Source organism: Cydia strobilella, chromosome 23, assembly GCF_947568885.1.
Source record: "Cydia strobilella chromosome 23, ilCydStro3.1, whole genome shotgun sequence".
Taxonomy (NCBI): Eukaryota; Metazoa; Arthropoda; class Insecta; order Lepidoptera; family Tortricidae; genus Cydia; species Cydia strobilella.
The window spans coordinates 1,658,452-1,684,461 of record NC_086063.1 but is presented as its reverse complement, the minus strand read 5'-3'; the positions used below and the strand labels follow the sequence as shown (position 1 = coordinate 1,684,461).

At 33.8% G+C, this 26,010-nt stretch overlaps 1 protein-coding gene across 1 annotated transcript in view; it reads left to right on the top strand.

Annotated features, from left to right (window-relative positions):
- The window catches only part of LOC134751677 (irregular chiasm C-roughest protein-like), a 77,846-nt gene that overhangs the window by 10,737 nt on the left and 41,099 nt on the right, over nt 1-26,010 (top strand). The window contains exon 2 of the mRNA XM_063687122.1: nt 15,489-15,678. Coding sequence (XP_063543192.1) covers nt 15,639-15,678 — 40 coding nt within the window. The 5' untranslated portion in view covers nt 15,489-15,638. The remainder of the gene's footprint in view (nt 1-15,488; nt 15,679-26,010) is intronic.

Sequence of the window (26,010 nt, the reverse complement as noted above, 5' to 3'; positions counted from 1 at the left end):
GATAGATGGCAGTGAATTTACAGTGGTAACAAAATTTACTATCACAGTACCGCTCTATCTTATTATATCCTCTTTGGTGATAGCTAGACAGTTGAAATTTTCACAGATGATGTGTTTCTATTGCCGCTATAACAACAAATACTAAAAACAGAATAAAATCAATATTTAAGTGGGGCTCCCATACAACAAACTTGATTTTTTTGCCGTTTTTTGCGTAATTGAATTGAATTGAAAATCTTTATTTCAGTCTGTCGGCCCATATTTTGTTAGTTTACAGTTGTACATTTATAAGTCAATTAAATTAGATCTAATTACGAATAAAACTATGAAAACGGATTATATCGCGTATATTGAATTTATAATACATCCCGACGTTTCGAACTCTTTACAGCGTTCGTGGTCAACGGGTGACTGAGGAAAAATTACAAAATGCAAAAATACCCACATACTAAAATAATGAACAATCATAGACTACAAACTTTAAGGCTGGTTGTACATGCAAAATCGGTTCATAAGGCTAGTTATACACTATAATTATTTTTCAAGTAAAGATATATATATATACGCGATAAAAATAAACTATGCCGGCTCCAACCCTACACCATGGACCCGAGAAGATTTAATTCCCTCCTAAATTGTAGGAGGGTATCCCAATATGGGACCGGCAACAAACTCGGCGGGACACATCTTTTCAAAATATCAGAATGTCCAGCATCATCCAACACTACGGTCTCACAGTCTATGTCTCGCTTGCTCCTTTATCAGGTGGACTACAGGATCCCAAGCTGGTGGTAGAGAAAAGCCATCTTCCCTATTAAAGTTTGGATATTTCTTAATCTCAATGGCCTCGCGCAGCATTCTGGGTATGTAACGCTTCTCCTTGGCAAGAACCAGAGGCTTATCAAACTTGATTGAGTGATTGGCTTTATCCATGACATGCTCACAGACAGCAGACCTAGGTCCCGCGATGTGTCCCGCCGAGTTTGTTGCCGGTCCCATATTGGGATACCCTCCTACAATTTAGGAGGGAATTAAATCTTCTCGGGTCCGTGGTGTAGGGTTGGAGCCGGCATAGTTTATTTTTATCGCGTATATATATATATCTTTACTTGAAAAATAATTATAGTGTATAACTAGCCTTATGAACCGATTTTGTACAACCAGCCTTAAAGTTTGTAGTCTATGATTGTTCATTATTTTAGTATGTGGGTATTTTTGCATTTTGTAATTTTTCCTCAGTCACCCGTTGACCACGAACGCTGTAAAGAGTTCGAAACGTCGGGATGTATTATAAATTCAATATACGCGATATAATCCGTTTTCATAGTTTTATTTCATGAGTAACTATCGCGGTAACCGAAGACAATATTATAGATCTAATTACATTAAAAATATAAATACATTAAATTAAATTACATTAACATTATAAATTTTAAAAACACAATCACTTGACATATTGCCAAACTGATTCGACTTGCCCAACCCAGTGTTTTTGAATTGGACAGTCGAATCTGTAATGGTACCTACGGAACCCTTCGTGCGCGAGTCCGACTCGCACTTGGTCGGTTTTTTTTTCAGATTAGTCATTTTATAACCTCAAAAGTAGTGGTGACTTTTTCGCTCCAAAATTCAATCCGAGTTATGTCGTTTACATATATGTTATTGTACGGCAATATTAGATATAATGGGAACATTTGAGGTTAGAAATATTATATGGAAATTGTTACGTACCTATAATTACAGATAATTGTTCCAACTAACAATAATTATAAGATCTAATTTACTAATTTATCCAAGCGCCGATGACAAAAAACGGTTAAATCACTCCCGCATCGCAACATCTACTATCATATTCAACACTTTATTCCCTTGATATAAAGTCCATTATATATACGTGACATTTATAGGCCAAGTCAGATCTGTCCGACCGTCAGGCCAATTCGAGTTTTATTAATTCGATCTGTTTCCGATATGATACTGCTCTGTCAGTGTCAAAAGAGACATTTCTCAACCAAAAACGTCAGTTTTGACACTGACAGTATCATATCGGAAACAGATCGAATAGATGAAACTCGAATTGGCCCGTAAGTGTTGGGCGACATATGTTGCCCACATGGCTCGGCGGGAGGGTTCGGTTAGTGCGGTTAGCTTGTAATTGAGCTTCTACGTTAGTTTTAATGATATTGTATGAATATAGTAGTATATTGGTTAATATTATCAAATATAGATATAACTCCGTAATGGATACAGTCGGATAAAGATAGATACAGTCTAAGGAAAAAATGTGCATCGGAAATCACGAAAATTTGATTCTCGATCAGATGGCGCCACTACCTTTGGCCTACTCTCGTATAGAGGGCGTTGACGGTTTCGTTTGTTATTTAACAATTTTAACGCATATCAGTGAAAGAACGTGGGTCAAAATCAAAGAAAACTAATTAATGTCTTTTTGTGTAATATATTATATGTTTATCCTATTAATTTTGTATGTATTTATATCGTTTATCTTTCTGGTACCTTGTTGTACATTTTGCTACATTTGTCACCCTCTTTTCACTTTCTCCTCTCATCTACTCAAAGGTTAACTGGAAGAGATCCCTCAAAGGGATAAGTTCGCCTTTGTACATCTTATTATTTGTACCATTTAATTTTTAATATGTATATTTGTACAATAAAGAGTTTACTACTACTACTACTACTAATGCAAATAAAATAAAAATTATTCACATTTAAATACATTCTATCATATTTTTATAAATCTTCATTTTTAGTTTTAAAGTGTGTCGATAGATGGCAGTGAATTTACTGTGGTTACAAAATTTACTATGACAGTACCGCTCTATCCTATTATATCCTCTTTGATATCATGTAATATATGTGTAAGGTATTGTAGATAAATCTGAATAGAACATTGTGTATTAAAGGCGGTATACAAGAATTTACGAACGAGTATGAATTGAAGCCCGAAGCCGAAGGCGAGGGCTTAGTTAACACGAGTTTTTTAATGTTTTTCATCACACTTGGGAGGAAAAAAGGGAAATAGCTAAAATTTCTGCCTAATTTCGTACATTACAACCCTAGGTCGAAATTTAGAATTTACGGGTCGCATCGCCTAACAAGTGTGATAAAAATAGTTATTTGTTATACAAGGGTGCAAAGTTGTATTTTACCCGCGAGTGTGGAATTGAAACACGAGCACGCGAAAGGATTCTATAGTTGAACCACGAGCGAAGCGAGTGGTTCTAAAATAGAATCCTGAGCGTAGCAAGTGTTTCAACACACGAGAAGTAAAATACATTTGCACCCGTGTGTAACACAAAACTTTTCAACTCACTATAGCGAGGAAAGTGCAACATCCACAGGCGTTAGATCATCTTCATCACTGAAATCACTCATTTTTTTACGATATTATAACAAAAAACTCTGGAAGTTCTGTATTTTTACGTGAGAAGTTTTTAAGTAAAAATTTTGTTTACAATGTTGACATTTCTGACGTATGAAATGTCAATGATGCGTTTTGAAATTGCATCGACTCAACTTGTGCGTTCAGAATTATATTTAACATCATTATTATAAAACAAACGTTTCTTATGGAACTTTAAGGTTTATGACATAAAATTATTAAATAAAGCTAAATTTGGTATTTTTTATTAGATTCCCAAACCATTTGTTTAATGATAATTAATATCAAACGAATCATTATTATGAGCGTTTTACGTTTTGTTATCTGTCAAGCTACTTAAACACGCTCCATCCAAGGTCAAATTACTTTCCCCACTAGTGGATAAAATGCGTTTTTCCCCGCTTGTTTTAAAGGATAAAAGACAACTTTCCGAGCTAGTGAGGGGAAAAATACATTGCACACATATTTAACAGACTGCAAAACTCATAACACTTCCCGTACTTGGATAAAAAATACATTTAAATATCTACATTCATACATTTTTTTACCTAAATATAAGCTAATAACTCGTAGTCATTTCATAAACCCTCATTTCCTTCAGATAAATCGCTATAAACAAATACATTCAGCAAAAAAAAACATCTTAGAGTTCTTTGATTCCGGGACAAATATTACATTTGAATTTCTGATGTATTTCATTAAAGCCACATAATGTTTTTCAAAAAATGAACATAAAGTGAATACATTATTTTTAACCGAAAATGTACTTTAATCTTTTCCCTTTAAGTTATGGCAAAATATAGGTCAGTTTACTCAGTCATACATAAGTAACTCCGTATAAGATTAATACAGTCTAAGGAAAAAACGTGTCTCGGAAATCAAGAAAAAATCATTCTCGGATAGATGGCGCTATACCTTTTTCCTATGCTCGGCTAGATGGCGTTGACGACACCGTTTGATATTTAACAAATTTAACACATATCAGTGAAAGAACATGGGTTAAACAAAATCATATAAAAATAGTCTGTTTTTAGTATCTGCTGTTATAGCGGCAACAGAAATACATCATCTGAAAATTTCAACTGTCTAGCTATCACGGTTCATGAGATACAGTCTGGTGACTGACAGACGGACAAACAGACAGGCAGACGGACAGCGGAGTCTTAGTAAATGCTATTTAAAGCTTAAAAGGAGGTTCCAACCACTAACTTTAAGATGATCAGACTGTTCAAGAAAATAAACATTAGACATATATTGACCGGGATATAGACCGTGATTACCTTTTGTATTATTTATGAGCTCCTGATATTTCGACGCAGTTACATGCATCATGTTCACGGGTGACTGAAGATAGCGGGTGGGTGTCAAAGTTGTGTAGACAGCGCTCGGTCTACCCTCAATTTTGCGCGTCGCGTCTATATCCCGGTCAATATAAGTCTAGTGAAACTAACCGTGAATCATTCAACACTCTTCTCTTCTTCTTTGTCCTACCCTTATCCCAGTTTATCTGGGGTCGGGTCTTCCCGTACATTTGCGCCAAAGAATTCTATTTCGGGTTGTCTGTGGGTTAATGTTCTTCTGGACCTCATTCAACACTCTATTGATAAACATTTTTTTTTAAACGATCACAAGTAAATAAATGACGTTCCTAAGTGGACAGTTAATGTCAATATATCCCAGCCTATATACAAACATTATATTACATACCAGCCACTTGACATGATGTGCAATAACCACGCGTGAGAAAAGTCACATGTGTTGCACGAATGGCGGACAGTTCGTTTTCTTTTTAGCTCCCGCTTGAGTAAATAAACATATTTTTACGATGGCGAGATACTTTTGTTGTACCGGTACACTAAATGAAAAACTAAAAGTAGCTAGTCTATAATACTAATAATATCTACCTACCCTTACCATCATAACATTTTACCCTACATGAATCTATAACCTATCTGTATCTTTATAGTAAGTATTTATATTATTTGTATTTTTATATTTATCCCAAATAGTTCTAAGCTACCCTCCGGCCCGGGGTGCCACAGAAAACCAGCGCTGTGGTATTTATTTATACCAGAGCATATGCTGAGTGGCGTCCTTTTGTAGCTACTATAGCGGCGCCAAAATTTGTTGTTACCTTACCTTACTCCTTTTTCTATAACTACCATTGTACCTAGCTTTAAGTGTTTAGTGAGTAAGTTCTTTTTTGTATCTGAGGTGGCGCTGTTTGTAGAAGGTCTTTACAATAAATGTCTTTTCTTTCTTTCTTTCTTTCTTTCTTTCTTCTACATGTTAATATGTAGCTACTGGTGAGAACCTGTAATTGGCTTTTTGTATCATATTTATAAAACCTATAGACATGTTAACAACTGTTGGATCTCCGAATAATAATAAATAAATAAAAGCAATAGGGTAGTTGACACATGTTGAATTTTATAACAAAATCTAGTTAAATAGATAGAAAATGAGCAATTTATCACAATAAATTGGAAAAATATATGGGAATAAAAAAAAATACAACAGTTTAAAAAAAATTTTTTTTTTTAACTTTCTAATAGAAAAAAATAACGGTACCATTCGATTCCTTCCATTTTATATAAAAAAAAAATGTTTAGTAACAATATACATTAACGCAACATTTCACCGACAAAATCGCTTGTTTTCCATACATAATTAATAATTACATACATCGAAACGGCTTCTAAGCAAAGTGACACAGTTACGTCACGACGTAAAAAATGAGTTTATTCCTTAAAAAAAAGAACTGAAAATAGTCGTTTCATTCTATAAAGATATTTCAAATAAAGAACTAGACTTATTTTTAATAAAAACAGTAGGTAACTTTTTTTGTTGTCTTTTTAGGGTTCCGTACCCAAAGGGTAAAAACGGGACCCTATTACTAAGACTGCTGCCCGTTTGTCCGTTCGTCTGTCTGTCACCAGGCTGTAACTGATGAACCGCGATAGCTAGACAGTTGAAATTTTTACAGATGATGTATTTCTGTTGCCGCTATAACAAAAAAAAAACTAAAAAGTAAGGAACTCTCGGTGCGCGAGTCCGACTCGCACTTGGCCGGTTTTTTAGTTTTAGTCTCTAATTTTTTTTGTAAACATATTTTAATTTTTTTAGCAATTTACATAACGTTATCTGCCATTATTGCACTTATTACCCTAACATAATAATCATGTTTACTTAATCTCGTGTTAAATCTATTATTAGTTATTACATTTTAATGGCTTGTTAATTAAATAATTCGGAAGTGTGTACCGAAAATTCTCGTATGGTGCATATTAAAATGAATTTACATAATTTTCAAATGGGGCGAGAACAATAAACTCTCGTTTACAATACGCCGCTTAAAGGCAATATTCATAAAGGGATTAAGCTTTTTGGGTTTTATTTATTTTTAATTATCGTTTTTTTTAATTAAGCGTGAAGAGGTAACAGACAGACAGACACACTTTCACATTTATAATATTAGTATTAGAAAATAGTTGAGAAGTTTCCCTATTTCCTAATATGCGATAAAAACATAAAGCTCAAATATACTCGTAATTTAACGTACAGCCAGCGTGTATTTTTGTAGCCAAGGGCATAAATATATATACATTCCCAAAGTTTCAAAAATATGTGTACGCTCTTACACCTTAGACAATAAAGTCGTGTTCATATATTTTTGTGGCATTTGTCTGGATCGATATTTTTGCCTTCGACTGTACCTACTTATTTCATTTCGCTTAACGTTGGTCGTAAATTAAATACCACACAAAAGTTACGGTTATAAGCAGTATAACGTTTTTATTATGATATAAAATGATCATTAATATCATTATGTTACACTTTTAGTAAAAAAAGTAAGTTTTTACGGCAATTAATAACGGTTTTAAACTATTTAACCTTTTGGCTTTTATTATGTCATTTAATACATTTTTTATTAACTATAATTTATTATGTAGGTACTAATCAAATTTATATTTATTCCAAGAAAATTCGGAAACAGCAGTAATTTAGTCATGTATTACGAAAAGACTAATACCACCTCCTCCAGCTGATAATACAGGGGAAAATCCAAAACCTGGGAGAAGACGTACCTCGTGGCTCAAAAACCTCAGGTGCTGGTTCAAGCACCAGATCGCTGTTTCGAGCTGCAGCGTCAAAAGTAAAAACAGCCTTAATGATAGCCAACCTCTGGCAGGAGACTGCACCATAAGAAGAAGAAGACAAGATAATTTAATAAATATAATGTAATAGAAATTGAATATGAGTACGCCTTGTCAAATGTTTTTCTTTCAGCTTCAATGTAATAAGGGTAAACAGTGAACTTTTTTTGATAACGGAATTTTTTTATTTTTGCAAGTAAAACAAATATTACCTACGTTGGTTGTAAAAAAAACCTATATAAACACGTTCGTTTCGAAATTATAATGTTTCAAATTCCGTTTCCAACGTGAAAATAAAACTAACAATTCGAAAATAAAATCAACAAAACTTCGCAAATAGAATATGAAAATTAACATTCGTTACTTTCGCTAGCTCTTATTCACGTTCGTTCATAAAAATATCATTTTACGCCATTCAATTGGGATTGATATTGCTCGAAAAAATTGAATTCTTGCATATTTTGGCGTATATTTCCGTGTAAAATGTGATCTAAGGGAGAATGGCGTTTACGTTATTTTTTTCAAATGTCCAATACAACTGGGAAGCATTCGGTCGTAAGTGCCAACGGACGTACGGTACATTTTATACAATAAAAAAAGATAACGTGTGTACTCTATTGTGTAGGATGTAGAAGCGTTTTTTTGAACTAGTGTTGTTTGTGTATGTGTACACCAAAAAGGTTTGATTCGATGCGACGGAAACAAAGGCTCGACAAACGCACGGACGGGCAGACAAAATAATTGCCTCTCACAAACATTTTGCCGCCTACATAGGGTTTGAGGCGGTGGGCCAAGTGACAAGCATTAATGTCTGCTATACTACACATAATTCAAAATATTAATGAATTTTATTCCACAGTAGTACCGTGAAATAATTAAAAAACCGTACCACGTGGGCAATACAACCTCGCATCGCAGTGTTAAGATTCCTCAAAATAGGCATTACAATTTTGTGGTAATCAAGCTTACATATACAATACAGTCTATTGATGGTAAGCGGTAATCGTGGCCTATGGACGCCTAGCAACGACAATAACAAAGTTGACAACTGTGGCACCTGGCCTATAACCGCGCGAAAATTGAAGTTCGTATTTCTCCGTTACTCTAAGTAAGCCTTAAATATTGAAGAGAAAGATGCCCGAAATTTGCGAACGTTGGTGTTCGCGGTAGGCCCTCTGTTAGTGTGGTTGGACAGATTCGTCGCTGTCGCCACCAAATCACGGCACACGCGACACTAGAGCGTGGGTTAAAGAGTGTTGCAACCAACCAGTCTGTGAGCTTTTCGAAAAACACATAATGAGGCTGCGACCGGGCCACATTAATTAGGTTTTGTGTAGGTTTACGTGGTTTAATTTTAAACGCGGTTTGTTAGAAAAACAAGCAAAACGTGCTTTTTTCACTTATTTATAAAATAGCGTAGATATTCGACTCTGCTATATTTTTTTGCCTTGAAGTAATCGCAGCTCCAATTATGTGAGTTTTCAATTTCTTCTTGCACTCCCAATGTCTTTTGAAACATATAGAAGCCTATACTGTGGTTTGGATTTGATGCTTTTTTTTAACTTAAAATCGAATCACTAGTTTACACATATCAATTAAATCACCCTAAAGTCCATCTTTATAGGGCATGACATAAAGTAAATAAGCTTTATTGTAACCAAAAACCTTTCTTATTCATAATATTATATGATATGTTGTTGAAATACTAAACCTGTTTACCGTTTACCTGAAAGATAGGAAAGTAGTGAAAACAAAACACGTAAGTAACACCTATGACATAAGTTATATCGAATTTGGTAATGTATATATTTATCAAAGAACAAGTAAAGGGTAAAAGGTCCTTTTTAGAAAAAGGTAAACAACTCTGATATAAATCATATGATATGTACTTACTAATATAAATACTGACCTGTATCGAATGCTTAATATATTGGAGCACAGCCAAGCTATACTCATGAATTAAAGATATAAATATGGACTTTTTTATGAATCATGGAACAGATAAGAAAGATAACCTAGTTTGGTCTTTGTCTTATCGATAAAATATTTCTCGAAAGCGTGTGGCAAAAAAACATTTCAGCGTAAGCGACAAAAAACATAAAGGTCGGTAGAGTTCGTTATTGTCGTAAAGCACACGAGGCTTAAAAACATTTACTATTTGTCAAAACATGGTTGGATTTTAAACTTATTATCCATATCATTTATACGAAAATTTAGTGCATTATCATCTTTTAGCTAACCACATATACTACAATTATGATAAGCTAACAATATCTTAATTTTCTAGGTCTGGGCCTAATATAATATAATAGGCTAATTAGCCTGGTTCAGGGTAACTGGCGAATCTCTACAAAAAGATCAATGCGTCACTTTTCAAATTTGGCAATAACCTAAACTCATCCAAGACGTCAATATCGTTTTGACGTAAAGGACATTCGAAAACATGTCCCCTGATTCTTCCACTCTAACAATTTCAATCCAAATCGGATCAGTCAGTGCGGTGCGGTCTCCAGAAAGAATGATAACAAAATCCGGTTTATTTATTTAGCCAAACGAAATTTTACGATGCCAGGGGGACTCAACATGTCGTGTTTTACAACTATTACCCAGAATATAATACTTTTTATCTACAAAATTAATATGTCGTTACGTTTTTATGGGTAACAAAAGAAAAATTGTAAACGGTTTTTTGGAAGACGAGGGTTCCTAGATCGTAAATTGAATTGAAATTCGTTTTTTAGGGTTCCGTGCCCAAAGGGTAACTCCGCTGTCCGTCTGTCCGTCTGTCCGTCCGTCTGTCCGTCTGTCTGTCCGTCTGTCTGTCTGTCACCAGGCTGTATCTCATGAACCGTGATAGCTAGACAGTTGATATTTTCACAGATGATGTATTTCTGTTGCCGCTATAACAACAAATACAAAAAACCGAATAATATAAATATTTAAATGGGGCTCCCATACAATAAACGTGATTTTTTTGCTGTTTTTTTCCGTAATGGTACGTAACCCTTCGTGCGCGAGTCCGACTCGCACTTGGCTGGTTTTTTTTCCATTAATTTAGTTTATCTTTACAAAAAAAAGTCAAAGTAAAAGTAATTCTGAGTACGCCAAAATATTTTGTGTGTTTAGGCTCCATCGATTAATCAAGGTTTCAGTAAAATGGTTTTAACACCCCTATTTACAAAGGCTTACCAAGGCTTGAAATATAAATTAAAATTTGATAGAGTGACTGTTTTATAATCATATTTATATTGTGTAATTATATAATATCCCTTAAAGTGGCAAGAGCCGGAAACTGTCGATTAGGTCGATAAAATTTGTAATTTTATTAATTGAGAGAAAGTTATGATTACAACTTAAATATGACGTATGCCACTGAAAGCGTAAACAGCGTCAAAACTCACAGTCATAAGCATGGAGACTATATAAAGGAGCCAAATCTCTATGTATGAAAAGTGTCCATCAAAAAAACAGTAATTAGACGGCGCCACCATACACCGAAATACTACCAAAAACAACCTACGTAATTTGGTCGGGTTATTTGTTAGTTCATGTTATAATCATGTCCCAGAGCCTAACTAGCGCCACCGGAGAGATTAGGAACTATTATTTAAAGCTGAAAGCGGTCACATTTGCAACAATTCTGCCATAAGAGATTGGCATCCTTTCTATACCATCCATAGTCATAAGGCTTTTTATGGTACGATAGGGCTGATAATATATCTTATTCTCAATCGAAGTAACCAGTTTATTTAAAAAAAATTGAATATCATATTCCGGACTCAATATTGTAGAAGTAAAAGCTTTCAATATAATTTTATATCAAACAAAATCCATATAAAAGTGCATGAAAATAAATCCAGCGTTTATTGCTTCAGGCTTAGGTAGAAATAAAAGTTTATTTTATTAAGTCCAAATATTAACAAAATCGTTCCTTTTGATTTGTGCTCGGGGGAAACTGCCATAACTCAAATTGAGACGTTTATGGGCATAATTTATGAGCGTTATTTATTTTGATTTAAAAATAATAGTGTCGTAATTTCTGAATTCATTTTCGTATAATCCTATTTAAAGGCGATTTTAATGCTGTGGAAGAAAGTGTTTTAGAAGGTTTAAGATTTATTTGAAGCTTAAGTTTTATAGTAGTTTATTAAATTATAGTTATACTCTATTTTTGGTAGGTCTGAAATGCCTTTTTTGAGCATGTAGTAAATAATGTATGTTTACATTTCTTTAAGTATGATTTTTTCAATATTAATAATCAAGTATTCTTCTCTGTTTGGCCTAAAGTTTGACTTAATTATTTCAGTTAAATAAATGTAACTCTTTAAAATATCTAACAATTTTTTTAAATTTTAGTATATTGCGTGTATATTGTAACTTGTAATACAACAATAATGTAATTTTTTGATATCATAATTCCCAGTACAATCATTTTTACCATAACTTTCTATCCGCAAATTGCCAAAATGAACGCTTACATCATCCAAATCACACGGCACTAAAACTACAAGTTCTCGGGTTAAGTGGTTTTGCCATGCCATGTGCTCGTAGAAAAAATAACGTGTGGGTGATGCGCGACATGCTTTTGGTGTTTTTACCGTAATGGTTGAATCTTGTTGTGATAGCTTTCGGATACGGACTTAATACGTAAAATGATGTAAGGGACACGCTTAGCTTGGGGTAAACGTGTACTTAATATTTAAAGTGACGTAAGGGACATGATACATGATGGGGTCTTCTTTTAATTGGTGTTTCCTATTTCATATCATATCATATCGTTTATTGCATACATGTGTTACAATAGGTCTTTTTTGTAGTTTAGGTTACAACATGCACCCGTCAGGGCATAGCAACATACACTTAATCCTATACTTAACATAGGTATACCTAATAGTGAAACATGCAAATTTTGTCATTATTTTAACATGTGTTTCTGATTCTGATTACATTATATACTTATTTCAAATTTACATTTTAATATTCATTATTTTAATTTGAACAATATTTATTTATCGTATGGTATTAGAGTAACTGGATTTAATTAAATATTAATCTAGAGATTGAGGTTTGAACTCTTTATATTTCAAATCCCATGTTAATAATCGAAACGTTATTACTAGGGCTCCCGGTATCCGTGTTACACGCCGAAACGAATACCCGTGTTCTTAAGCCCGGCGGTACTAAGAACCCGGTTTACACGGAACCGCCGGGATTCGAAAACGTTTCGAAGGAACGTTCCCAAGAAACGTATCTCAGACACGTATCTCCGTTTACACGGGTACTTAAGACCGTTCCGAACGGGTCCAAATACTCCGAACCAGTTTGAGCCAATGTACAATAGTAACAAGGTCCACTTTCCACTATTATTATGTTGACTTCAGATGAATTCGTTTGTCGTACGATTTTTAAAGTGAAACTTTTATTATATCGCCCCCATTTATTAAGTTAACATTAAAACCGCGATTTTAATACCGTAATTCGAATTAATTTCCGAATTTTTTTAGTTAAATACCTACAATCCGAAAAAAGTTTCACTTGCATCGTGGTTTCATAAAACCGCACAATTACTTTTTTTTAAATTGTTTTTAACCGTATTGATAAAACATAGGTACTGAGCCATCTTCCTGTGTTTAATAGTAGGTATACATAATTTTTATTTTAAACTATTTATATCATTTAATAAAACCGATTGCTTCTAAGCTAATTACATAAATTTGATATCGATCATAGTTTTTTTTTATAATTACATAATGGTATAGTATTTTCGTTAATAATAGGTGTGCAGGCAGAATACAATATTAATTAAAAATAACAGTTTAATGATTTCGTGGTTATTTTTATCTCGGGTCTATTACTGCTTTGCGAAAACAACAAACCTGCCAACGGCGCAAAAAACTTAGGACCACAAAAGCGGGATTATCGAGTAATCATGCTCAAATGAAAGGCAGAATTTTACCCAAGAACCATAAAAACCCATACTACCTTGGATAACTTGCGATAATATTGCTAATTACATTAAGATAGATCTTTAAATTGGTAATCATTCATAATTCACTTTAGTCACTTTCTCACTAGAGTTCAGGTAATAAACTTAAATGCGCACGTTGCCGACCGGTGGTCCATCCATCCATTGTTTTCCAATATCCTTTTGTTTATCATCGTCGAAAACATGTAGGTTCCCAAACTATTATCACAAGTGTCACCGACAATTATAAGCTTTATGTCGTTGTAATAAGGTCAAAACATCTGCACAAGAAAATGTTTTCCATTGTTTTGTAGCCGCACCCCACTAAAAAGCGTTTTACTATGGTAAGAGGTACCTAGAGCAAAAACAATTAGAATTTATTGAGAAGGTGCAATTTTATCAAGTTGATTTAAAGTGTTTATTAATAACTAGCGACCCGCCCCGGCTTCGCATGGAGAGTCAAGCATAATAAAATACATTCTGTAACAAGTATTCACTTCGGAAGCCTAATAATACTAAGACTTCACTATCCATCAGTCTGTCACCACTCACTAGGCTTTATCTCATGAACCGTGATATCTAGACAGTTGAAATTTTTACAGATGTATTTCTGTTGCCGCCATAACAAAAACAATTTAAAATTAAATTTTGTACGGAACCTTCGGTGGGCGAGTCCGACTCGCACTTGTCCGGTTTTTTTAGAAGTTAATAATGGGTTAATTATTCTTAAAATATAGACAGACAGCCATCGCGCACTTTTTTGTAGACCAATGAAAGATAGACAATTCCACCATACATTGTGTCGTTATATCTCAAATAGATTGGGCAGCGTTTTCGATTAAGCTCCTAGCCAGCGTGATTTATTCTAACTTCATTAGCAAACATCGTCATATTTCTACCAATTTAAACAAAACCTTAACAAAATATACACATAAACATTCCCAAAGAAACACTTCATTCATAGGTGAGGTCTGGTTATCGCTAACATACCTATACAGACGCGGCGGGGGACTTTGTTTTATAAGGTGTACCTACAAGACAAGAAATACAATTTCATATCATGTTCTCAAATTAAACTAAAAATAAAGAAGCAAGTTAAAAATGTATTTTTTTTATAAATACTTACTTAATGCCAATTTCGAACATTAGTTTGACTTCCTGCCTACATACTGAACTCGATGGTTCTAATATTTTTTTTAAATAGGTACTAGCAGGTTTTTTTTACTATATTGGTAACCTGCAACATAAAAAAAGTAGCTATTTAAAGTGCTATATAAAATACTACTTTGATAAGAAGCGTGAATACTCGTATATAATACCTATTGCAAGCAAAAACTACCTGCTCAAGAAAGGGTTTTCTAAACCGTTTATTGAATTTCGACTCTATGACCCACGGAATAAGGTTAAATATGACAGAAACTCGTCATGAATCTTTTGTCTATTCATTTGTAGCTGGCGTTCGTTCCTTCGCTACTATCGTCAAGGACGTGTCCGGAGCCACGGATAAATAAGATACGTATCTTCGAATACCCGTTTATCCGTGTACACGGGTCTTAACTACACGTTTCTTAATTAAACGTGCGGAACGGGCCAGAAAACCGTTTACGTATTATTCGGACACGGGTATTCGAAACGTGTAAACGAAACACGGATTCGACCGCGAGCCCTAGTTATTACTGTTAATATATTCGTTTCGAAGAATTTGAGTTTATTTCTTGGACAAGAAATTCCGTCGTTATTTTACACCAAATATTTTATGTAATTATTTTTATAATTTAAAATATATACTATTGCTAGTATTATGACCATATTATTATTGTACTTATATATTTTGTTGTTTTTTTTTACTTAACTTAATTGCATGGATGGATCTTGTCATCGTGTTAGGCAATAATACCATACCACATTAAATTTGAATTAGCGGGAAAGAAATGTTTTTACAAATGTGTTTTTTTCTTTACAGATATGCAGACATCATAAAACGCTCAAATAGTGACATGGTGTAGTGTTGTGTTAGTGACAATGTGCTAGACGTTTGACAGTAAGACAGTGTTTGACAGTGAGACAGTGTTTGACAGTGAGACTATGTGCAGTGTAGTTGGTGGTAGCCAAAATGTGTGCCACTACGAGGAATCTGGTTGCCGTATTGTGTGGTAAGTGTTTTATTATTAAGTGTTTTACGGTAAGCTCAAGAAGGCTTGTGTTGTGGGTACTCAGACAACAATATATATAATAATGAAATAAAACTATGAAAACGGATTATATCGCGTATATTGAATTTATAATACATCCCGACGTTTCGAACTCTTTACAGCGTTCGTGGTCAACGGGTGATGAGTAACTATCGCGGTAACCGAAGACAATAATATATATAATACTTATACAAATACTTAAATACATAGAAAACATCCATGACTCAGAAACAAATATCTGTGCTCATCACACAAATAAATGCCCTTACCGGGATTCGAACCCAGGACCATCGGCTTCACAGGCAGGATCACTACCCACTAGGCCAGACCGATCGTCAAAATTATGTACTTCAAAAGGTTGTATCTGAATTAGATCCAAATGATGTAGTACCATATAATGACCTACATCATGCATATAGCTAATTATTACTAAGTGATATTTGTAAATTTTTTTTTGGTATTTACATTTTTTATATCGGAGTTACGGGATTAGGTACCTTAGTACGAAGTTAATGCACTCTGCATCAGCTAAGCAAATTAATTTGATATTTAACTCAAATCCGTTTCATGTGACAAGACCTTTATAAACCTGATATCTACCTATATTATTTACAAAGCGAGTAAATTCGTTGGCGGCGTATTATAATTAAAACAGAATTTCATATTGCGTATGTACACCTGAGTGATTTAAGGTTCAATTTTCTGCACGAGGGAATTTAAATAGGGCGTACAAATGTAACTCACGAATGCTCAAATAAACTAAATATATTTTATTCAAACAAAACGAATTGCCCAAAAAAGAAGCGTGTAAATAAAAAAAATATATACAATTGGACTTGTGTTAGAAAAACGTTGTAAGGGACAAAAAAGAGCAATTTTAATCTCTTGAGTACCATTCTGTAAACGCCGAGTGTTTTTTCTCTAGAAAAAGTATCATCGCATTAAAAATGTATAAAAATTGCGATTACATTAGTAATTACATCGCAATCTTGCAATAACTCGTACTTTTTTGTCGTTAATTCAAGAAATTAACTTTTAAAAGAAAAGAAAAGTTTCTACACGAAACTGTAATAAAGGATTAATTTATAAATAAAAGCAATCAAGCTAAGTGGTCGCCATATTTTCTTTTGTCCGAGTTCAATACCTGATTATTCCTATTTTGTGCTTAGTAAGCGCAGGAAAACCATTATAAGTGACCTCTCCATCCAAAACAACAATATATAATCGAAGGTCAAATCTTTACTGGTTTGCACGAGAATAACACCCTGTTGTATATTAGCAAGCAATAGTTTGTAAAACCGGGGGCTGGTACTGGTAGGGCTGTGGGGTTGTGCTGAATATTCATTTTCTACATATTAATTTGCTCGTACGTTAGTTTGGCGCCAAATTAACGCACGAATAGGCTGGTATAAATATGAATTTGGTAACTTAGGTTTATATTTGAATAGATGTTACGTGTCTCTGTCTTAACTAATAATTTTATTGGTAAATTTATATTTAAATACGTTTGAAGTAGATAGGTAGATAGATGGCATTCATTTTATTGCTGCACGACACAGTTTTAAACATCAATTGACAAACATAAGAAATACACAGTTAACAAAATACACAATTATATAGTAGGTACAATAACTTAAGTACGTTTTCTTTTATAACGAAAATCCTTTTTAAGTTATAATTTAATTGATGCGTACCATCAAGACGTAGGTTGATTAAGCATTAATGTGTGGGTAGGTTATAAAAAGCGTATGGACAAAAGATGATGCTGTAGTCATTTAGTGGTAACAAAGATAGATATAACTCCGTAATAGATGGATACAGTCTAAGGAAAAAACGTGCCTCGAAAATCAAGAAAATTTGATTCTCGTTCAGAGGGCGCTACTAGTTTTGGTCTACAGTCGTATAGATGGCGTTGACGGTTTCGTTTGTTATTTAACAATTTTAACGCATATCAGCGAAAGAACATGGGTCAAAATCATAAAAAATAATTAATGCAAATAAAAAAATCATTTATCTATATTTAAATACATTCTATCGTATTTTTATAAATCTTCATTTTTTGTTTTAAAGTGTGTCGACAGATGGCAGTGAATTTACTGGGGTTACAAAATTTACTATGACAGTACCGCTCTAGTATAAGTTACTCTATGGTGGTACTTATGTCAATATAAAAACTACTTATAAAATTATATCCCTGATTGTTAAATATAAGTATTTGTCATCTACAATTTTAATATATCATATATTTATATCATTTTTTATAATTGTCAACTACAAATCCTCTTTCAGTCCGTGAGCATTAATAATTTCAGCGAGTATATGGCCTTTTACACTCAAGGTCCAAAATCTCAGCTCTGTCATCCGTAGGGTCAAGACAAATGTAACGGCACGTCGTTTATTAAAGCCCTCTAATCCGAAGCTCTATGAAAGAAAGAATACAGAGATACGCGTGAAGAATATATTGTCTGTTTGTGCTATAGGTCAGCAATTTTTATCTGAGTTTTATGTTTATGGAAATATACCTACGAAGAGAAGGTTCCATTTTTTACCCACACGTTTAAGAGCCAAATTAATCAATAATAAAAGAGGATACTTTATTTATTTACTTATTTAATTCTTTGCTTATAATGTTACTCACCTACTAAAGGCATATGTGGTAGAGCGCAGTTTAGAGTTTTTTTAGGAGCTATGATACGTATAAGAAACAATTAAGGCTAACTGGTAGGAAGATCAAACTAGCTTGTGCCACTAGTCAACTTCTACTATCTGTTGCCGAAGTAATAATATTTATCACAATTTGCGCTTCATATGAGACTGAAAGGCAATTTACATTAGAAGGCAAGATCGAAGCGAGAAGAGGCAGAGGAAAACCACGAGCAAGCTACACACAACAACTGAAAGCGAAAGCAAATGTCGTGTCTTACAGGGACCTAAAGAACCTGGCCGAGGAGCGAGAAAACTGGCGCATACTCCACCGAGACCGTCATGCTCTTAAATTATGATGATGATGAGACTGAAAGTTAAAGCACATAACAAAATAATTCTATACGAATGCATATAAACATATTGATTTTTAAACGAAAGTACAAGTATCTCTCTAAAGGCCTAAAACCCCAGATAATTTCCCTTGACACCCATCAACATAATTCAAGTTTAATGTCTACATTCAAACAAAGAACGATTAAAGTACGAGCGTGAAGTAATTTCGAGTGACACATGGCCCCAAATTTAACTCAGAATCAAGTTTATACCCCAGCGTGCTTACAAAACGTTTCATCACGACGTTTCCTCTATACCCAGTATAATTTGATATCAAATATAGTATCAAGTGTGTATAATCAGAGGTCGTGCTAAATGTCAGGATGGCCGTGTCGGAAAATGAATATCACTCGGTGTTAATCTTTGTTAAAGTTTTCTGTAAGTTAGGTGGAGTATCTCACTTAGTTTAGAGTTGTTGTTTAATTAGGTACAAACATTTTAATTGAGAAGAAACATCGTGTAAGTAGTGTTTCTTTAGAAAGCCGTCCACTTGATAAATAGGAATTAGGAAATTACTATTTATAATAAATATAAATATACTTTTCTTCTGAAATGTGATATGTTGAATAATTGCATTGCTATCTGATTGTGAAATATACAATTATTCAAAATCAAAACATACATCACAGTTAAATAAACACGGTGAGTAAAATAATAGTCATCTTCATATCTTCATAATATAATTAATCAATATATAAAATATATATAATTTAGTAACTTTCATTAAGTACAAAATTGACCAACAAAATCCTTACCTTTATTTCCAAAGGCAACTCACCTTGGCGCAGCCCTTATTTATTAACCAAAAGTTTAATTAAACAAACAAACAAGGCTTAAGTGTCAGTAAAAAGTTTATATTGTTTTATTTGAATCGCCATTACCTCTGAGTGAAGGCAGCTGCTAGCGGACACTTTGGGCCCTAGGGAGGAAAGCGTATGGCGTTAAGGGGAAAGTGCATATGTGGTATTTTCTATAAAAAGAGACCTTATTGTCAATGGCGCTTACGCCATTATAAACGATGCTCCTATATAAATACAATGGCGCGCGACGCTATGCGGCGTAAGCGCCATCGACCATAAGGTCCCTTTTCATAGAAAATGCCCCATATGTATTTGCTATTAGTTTGCGATAGTTGGAATGTACGTACACAAGTGTAGTGCAACGAATAAAAGGTAAAATCAATATTGTTTATGTAATCATCGACCAAAATATTTATTTATACTGTTATAATAATATACTAATAGACACTTTTATTTTACAGCCGTTTTCAATATCTGATTTCGTAACATATAATTTATACGAATAGGTCTTAATTTATAACATTATTACACATGAAACAAATAGCATTAGTCTGCATCCCAAAGGGTTAGACAAAAACACCCCTCCTTTTTATGATTGTGTACTGAACTGATACGAAATAAAAGTAAAAAATGTAGGTATTTAAGATTTTTTATCAATATCAGCCAGGGATCATATACCAGTATTTTTTGTATGGGAACGAAAAGGGAATTGTTTCGTTCATTGTTAATTATTTCATTTCTAATTGGGCAATCTAATAATACGAAGTTTTTACCTAAAAAAGTCCTCCATTTTAGAGTATAAAATAGTTCGAAAAATATTACTATTTGGAAGTTTTTGCAAAAAACCGGTTACGATCCCTGATTTCAGCTAATATTTTTTGTGAACCAACATGAATTAGTAGTAATAGTAGTAATAGTAGTAAACACTTTATTGCACAAAACAAGTACATAACACAGAGATAATACAGTAAATGTGTACAAAGGCGAACTTATCCCCTTTAAGGGATCTCTTTAAGCTAACCTTTAAGTAACTGAGAGAGATACAAACGAATTTGTAGTCAAACTAAGATAATATGTACATGAAGGCAAAACGCTTCAGAATTTCGCTACTATCTCAACCTTCTGTTTTCCAATAATAACCAGACTATAATAAATAAGTACCTACGAAAGGCAAAAGCCATTAAAATATAATAATAAGGTTTATTTCACTCACGTCCCTTTACGAAAAAACGACAAACCTTTGAAGCTGAAATTAATTTCAAAAATCTGAAGTCAATTCATCCACATATTACTAAAATCGGGACCAGGCAAGAAATTAATTGAATATTTTGGGACTAAAATGCTTATCTGGGACTTTGAGGGATGTACGGATTATTTAAGTAGGGTTAGGTTTTAGACATTTTAATTTGTGGATAAGTATTTATGTTTCTTGTAAACATTTAGGAAATGTACCTACGTATACTGGAAAGTGGAGATATTTATTTTGTGCATGAATTCAGTCAGGTACTGACTTTTTAAAATAAGTAATTTTATAATTTTAAACCGCGTAAAAATACTCATCGTGTTCGCGGAAAAGACTTATAGTCTGTCTGTGACTACGAACGTAACGTCACGTTCGAAACGTAAGGCCATAAATAAACTTTTGTTTAGCCGATTAAGTCCCGTATTAGTTTAAAATTATAAGTGAAAATCGTGTTTCTTAAATTAATACAAAGATAGATATAACTCCGTAATAGATGGATACAGTCTAAGGAAAAAACGTGCCTCGAAAATCAAGAAAATTTGATTCTCGTTCAGAGGGCGCTACTAGTTTTGGCCTACAGTCGTATAGATGGCGTTGACGGTTTCGTTTGTTATTTAACAATTTTAACGCATATCAGTGAAAGAACATGGGTCAAAATCATCAAAGTAATTAATGCAAATATAAAAAAATCATTTATCTATATTTAAATACATTTTATCGTATTTTTACAAATCTTCAATTTTAGTTTAAAGTGTGTTGACAGATGGCAGTGAATTTACTGGGGTTACAAAATTTACTATGACAGTACCGCTCTAGTATAAGTTACTCTATGATTAATATAAGTAGCATGTTCGTATATTCTTCAATAACTGTAATTTCTGTAGAAATTGTGAAAAAACCACGCCTATATATTACGTCTAAATTACCTATTTAAATGTTTTCACCTTTCTTTCATATATTACTTTGTATACCGGTATTTTCATGATGAATACCATTTTAATTACGTATAAATGCTAAATTATTTTGATCCTTTCCTAATTCTGCCACAAATTTAATATTAATATTTTCATACTCAAATACCTACTGTAATCCTCTTCCCTGGTAAAAGGCGTATCCCATTTTAATTAAGTCCTTTAATTGGTATGCTTTGCCTAATTCACATTAATTCATCATTTGCCTGTTTAAAAAGATTCTAATTTATATGAAAAAATTACCATCTGTAATGTTTACTTTATATTTTAACTTTTTGTCTAATCAGTGACAACAAATATAAATAGAGAAAAAAACCGGCCAAGTGCGAGTTGGACTCGCGCACGAAAGGTTCCGTACCATTACGCAAAAAATCATGTTTGTTGTATGGGATCCCCACTTAAATATTAATTTTATTCTGTTTTTAGTATTTGTTGTTATAGCGGCAACAGAAATACATCATCTGTGAAAATTACAACTGTCTAGCTCTCACGGTTCATGAGATACAGCCTGGTGATAGACAGAAGAACAGACGGACAGACAGACAGTGGAGTCTTAGTAATAGGGTCCCGTTTTTACCCTTTGGGTACGGAACCCTAAAAAAAGAGATTAAACCACCTAGAATTTGAAAATCGAAAAAAAAAAAAATCGTTAACGTCTAACTTGCATATTTATAGCTCTTGCATATTGGAGTACTAGCAGGGGTGCGGAACTCTTCGCTTCGGGCAAATTCGGCTCCGTTCGGCTCAGCATTGCTCCCAGCAATTATTAGGGTTGGCACAACTTGACGTCCCTTTGCGTGCACGACCACAGATAAGATAATGACTTAAATTAGGCAACCCTAAATAGCCGAAAGGGATAGTGCCATATATTAGAAAGGGACACCATGATTCTTGAAGCTTGTAGCTTGTAATACAAATGGAAGTCCCTTTCTAACAGAAGCTGTCAAAAGTGACATCCGCTTGTATTACAAGTTTACAAGCTTTTGAGAAACGAGCCCCAGGCCAATTGCTACAGCATCAATAGAAAATAGAAAATAAATCAACCACCACTAACCACAGAAAAAAACTATCTATATGATTTTGTAATAGGTAGTTTATAAAAAAGGGGTTATGCCTTCATGTGTGAAACTATTACAATTAGAAGATGTTTTAAGCGCGAATTGTAGATATATTATCTTAATTTCTAATACTATTAGAAAATGGCAGAAAGTTTTTTCCGCTATTATTTACATATGCAGATTATACCTACCTCCACTGTATCACGTATTTTTTATACGTTTTATAAAAAAAAAACACGTATCATAAGACTATTAATAAAACTTTTAACTTTTTTCCTAAAATGCGGCTTATATCCAGTCCAGTGCATCTTACAAAAACGAATTCTGCCAATACGCTACCTTGACTCAGAAATAAATACTCGCTTACAAAAATGTCGTAAGTCACAATTATTTCTTATTCACTTACAACATTTTGCCATTTCAGAAGAAATTTTCGTCGTCTACAAAAAGGAGTAAGTGACATTTTTTGTCCATTGACTTACAGCGTTTTTCTATAAAGGAAAAAATACTCCTAACTCCATTTTTTCCCCCTAACTTTCCCTTGACTTAACGTCAGGAAAAAAGGAAAGTTTCCCAAGTTGGAATATCCTTACGAAGTTTTTGAGTATTTAGTCCATCGACAAGTTTGGTAAGTCAATTACGATGACATCGTTCCAATATTGATTGTTTGGCGAGGTGAAGCGGGAATCGAGTCAGAAATATTTTTATATAATAATATTGTCTTCGGTTACCGCGATAGTTACTCATGAAATAAAACTATGAAAACGGATTATTATTATTATTATTATTTTTTTTTTTTTTTTTTTTTTTTTTTTTTATCGCGTATATATATATATCTTTACTTGAAAAATAATTATAGTGTATAACTAGCCTTATGAACCGATTTTGCATGTACAACCAGCCTTAAAGTTTGTAGTCTATGATTGTTCATTATTTTAGTATGTGGGTATTTTTGCATTTTGTAATTTTTCCTCAGTCACCCGTTGACCACGAACGCTGTAAAGAGTTCGAAACGTCGGGATGTATTATAAATTCAATATACGCGATATAATCCGTTTTCATAGTTTTATTTCATGATTTTTATATAATATTAATATTGTCCTTTACTCATTTCGAATCTCAGTAAAGTTTAGGTTTTTTACAATATGAATATCAAGGTGTAAGATACAAAAACTATATGTGGTATTTTCTATAAAAAGGGACCTTATTGTCGATGGCGCTTACGCCATTATACACGATGCTCCGATATAAATACAATGCCACGCGTTGCTGTGCGGCGTAAGCGCCATCGACAATAAGGTTCCTTTTCATAGAAAATGCCCCATATAATATACACATAAACACATTATAAAAAATGTAACATATGGTGCCGCCGGTAGCGGGGCAGGGCTGCCGTGTCAGACGTATCTCTGCTATCTTTAGATAGCAGAGATACGCCTAACCAGTGCAAAATGAAACTAGACACTATGCTTTATATAATACTTAAACAAAATTTCAAAAAATGTCTTTAGTTACTGAGATATTTCATGTTTTAAGATAGACGTTTTCGAATTTTTGGACATTGAGTTATGCGTATCTCTTCTAACTCAAGTTAGAATAATTATGCGTAACTCTTCGCAGTTTTTTTACGGCAAACTGGATATCTACTATCTCGAGTTATCATAGTTTCGCGTAACCACACGCAGGTAGTACGGCGACAGGCGGCTCGCGGTGAGGCGGGGGGCGGGGCGCGGAGGGAGCGGCTCGTCGCTCCTTGCCACGTGTATTTGTTTATTTGTGTCGTTTTCAAACAAAAGATACCACATTGTCGCTTATCATAAGGACATTCTGACAGGTTTTTCGTATCTTGTCTTGGTTTTGTATCTTTATAGATACAAGCAATTTTCGTCCTTATGGTAAGCGACAATGACCTTTTGATTGAAAACGTCACATTTACATTTCATTACGTACGTAATATTGACCCGGTTAAGTTAGCGTTCCGGTGTTTTTTTATGTTGTTTGTTCAAAATATGATAAATTAGTCTTTGAAATGAGTTTTTACGAAGTAAAGCCTTGTTACGAATGTGTAGTGATAGAAATGTGGTAGAAAACAAAGGTTGTGCGACTAATTATCTTAGCTAATCTCACTTTGTAATCATTGCTGAAAACCCTGTGAAAAACTAAACTATTTCGTTTTTTTTTTTAAATCTTAACATAAGGTTATCTTACATAGGTACTAAACTGTTTATCGTCGTCCGCTGTCTGTCATGAACGAGTCGTCAACTGGTCTTGTGATTGTCATGTCTAATTTTTAATTTAAATGTCGGTCGTTCCAAATGTTCCAATATTCCAAATATGTATGTCAGTCAGCCAGTCAGTCAGTCGGTCTATGTCAGGTCGCCACGGAGGTTAGAAGCCCCGACAGGTACCTACTTACAAAAATTTTAACGTAAATAAAAAATAAAATTAATTGAAATAACTGACAATATAACATAAGTAATGCACGAGTACTATCTTGTTACATACTTCTGTAGTAGTTTCTTTCTTCTGTAGAAGATAACTAATAAATGCATAAAAAGTAAGTAAAGTTATGAACATAATTTATAAAACATATTTTTTTACTCTTCTTTTCATTTTTATTACTAAAAGCAAGAAAAAGTTTCAAACAGTGTCAGTAGGGGCAAAATATTAGTTTAAACATATATTTTGATCGCTGGAGTGTCTTATTTTGAAATACATAGAAACGTATAGTTAATGATTCTGATTCTGAATAATTTTTTTGGAGTAACTGACCTTAATATTTTTACTATATATCTTCTAATACCCACAATAAATTTACACCAAACCTGAACCAAAACCTGAGTTCCACTAGGTACAGCCGGGGTTCATCTTCAGCTCTATCTTGGGTACTGCTCTCCCAAGTGCTCATCAAGGCGTGTCGGATGACCAAAACAGCGTTTGCCTACGTTGCACCAAACCTGAGTTTCACTAGGTACTACAAGGGTTCAGCATCAGCTTTATCTTGGGTACTGCTCTCCCAAGTGCTCATTAAGACGTGTTGGATGACCAAAACAGCGTGTGGCCGTGTGCCTATGTTACACCAAACCTGAGTTCCACTAGGTACAGCCGAGGTTCAGCATCAGCTGTATCTTGGGTACTGCTCTCCCAAGTGCTCATCAAGGCGTGTCGGATGACCAAAACAG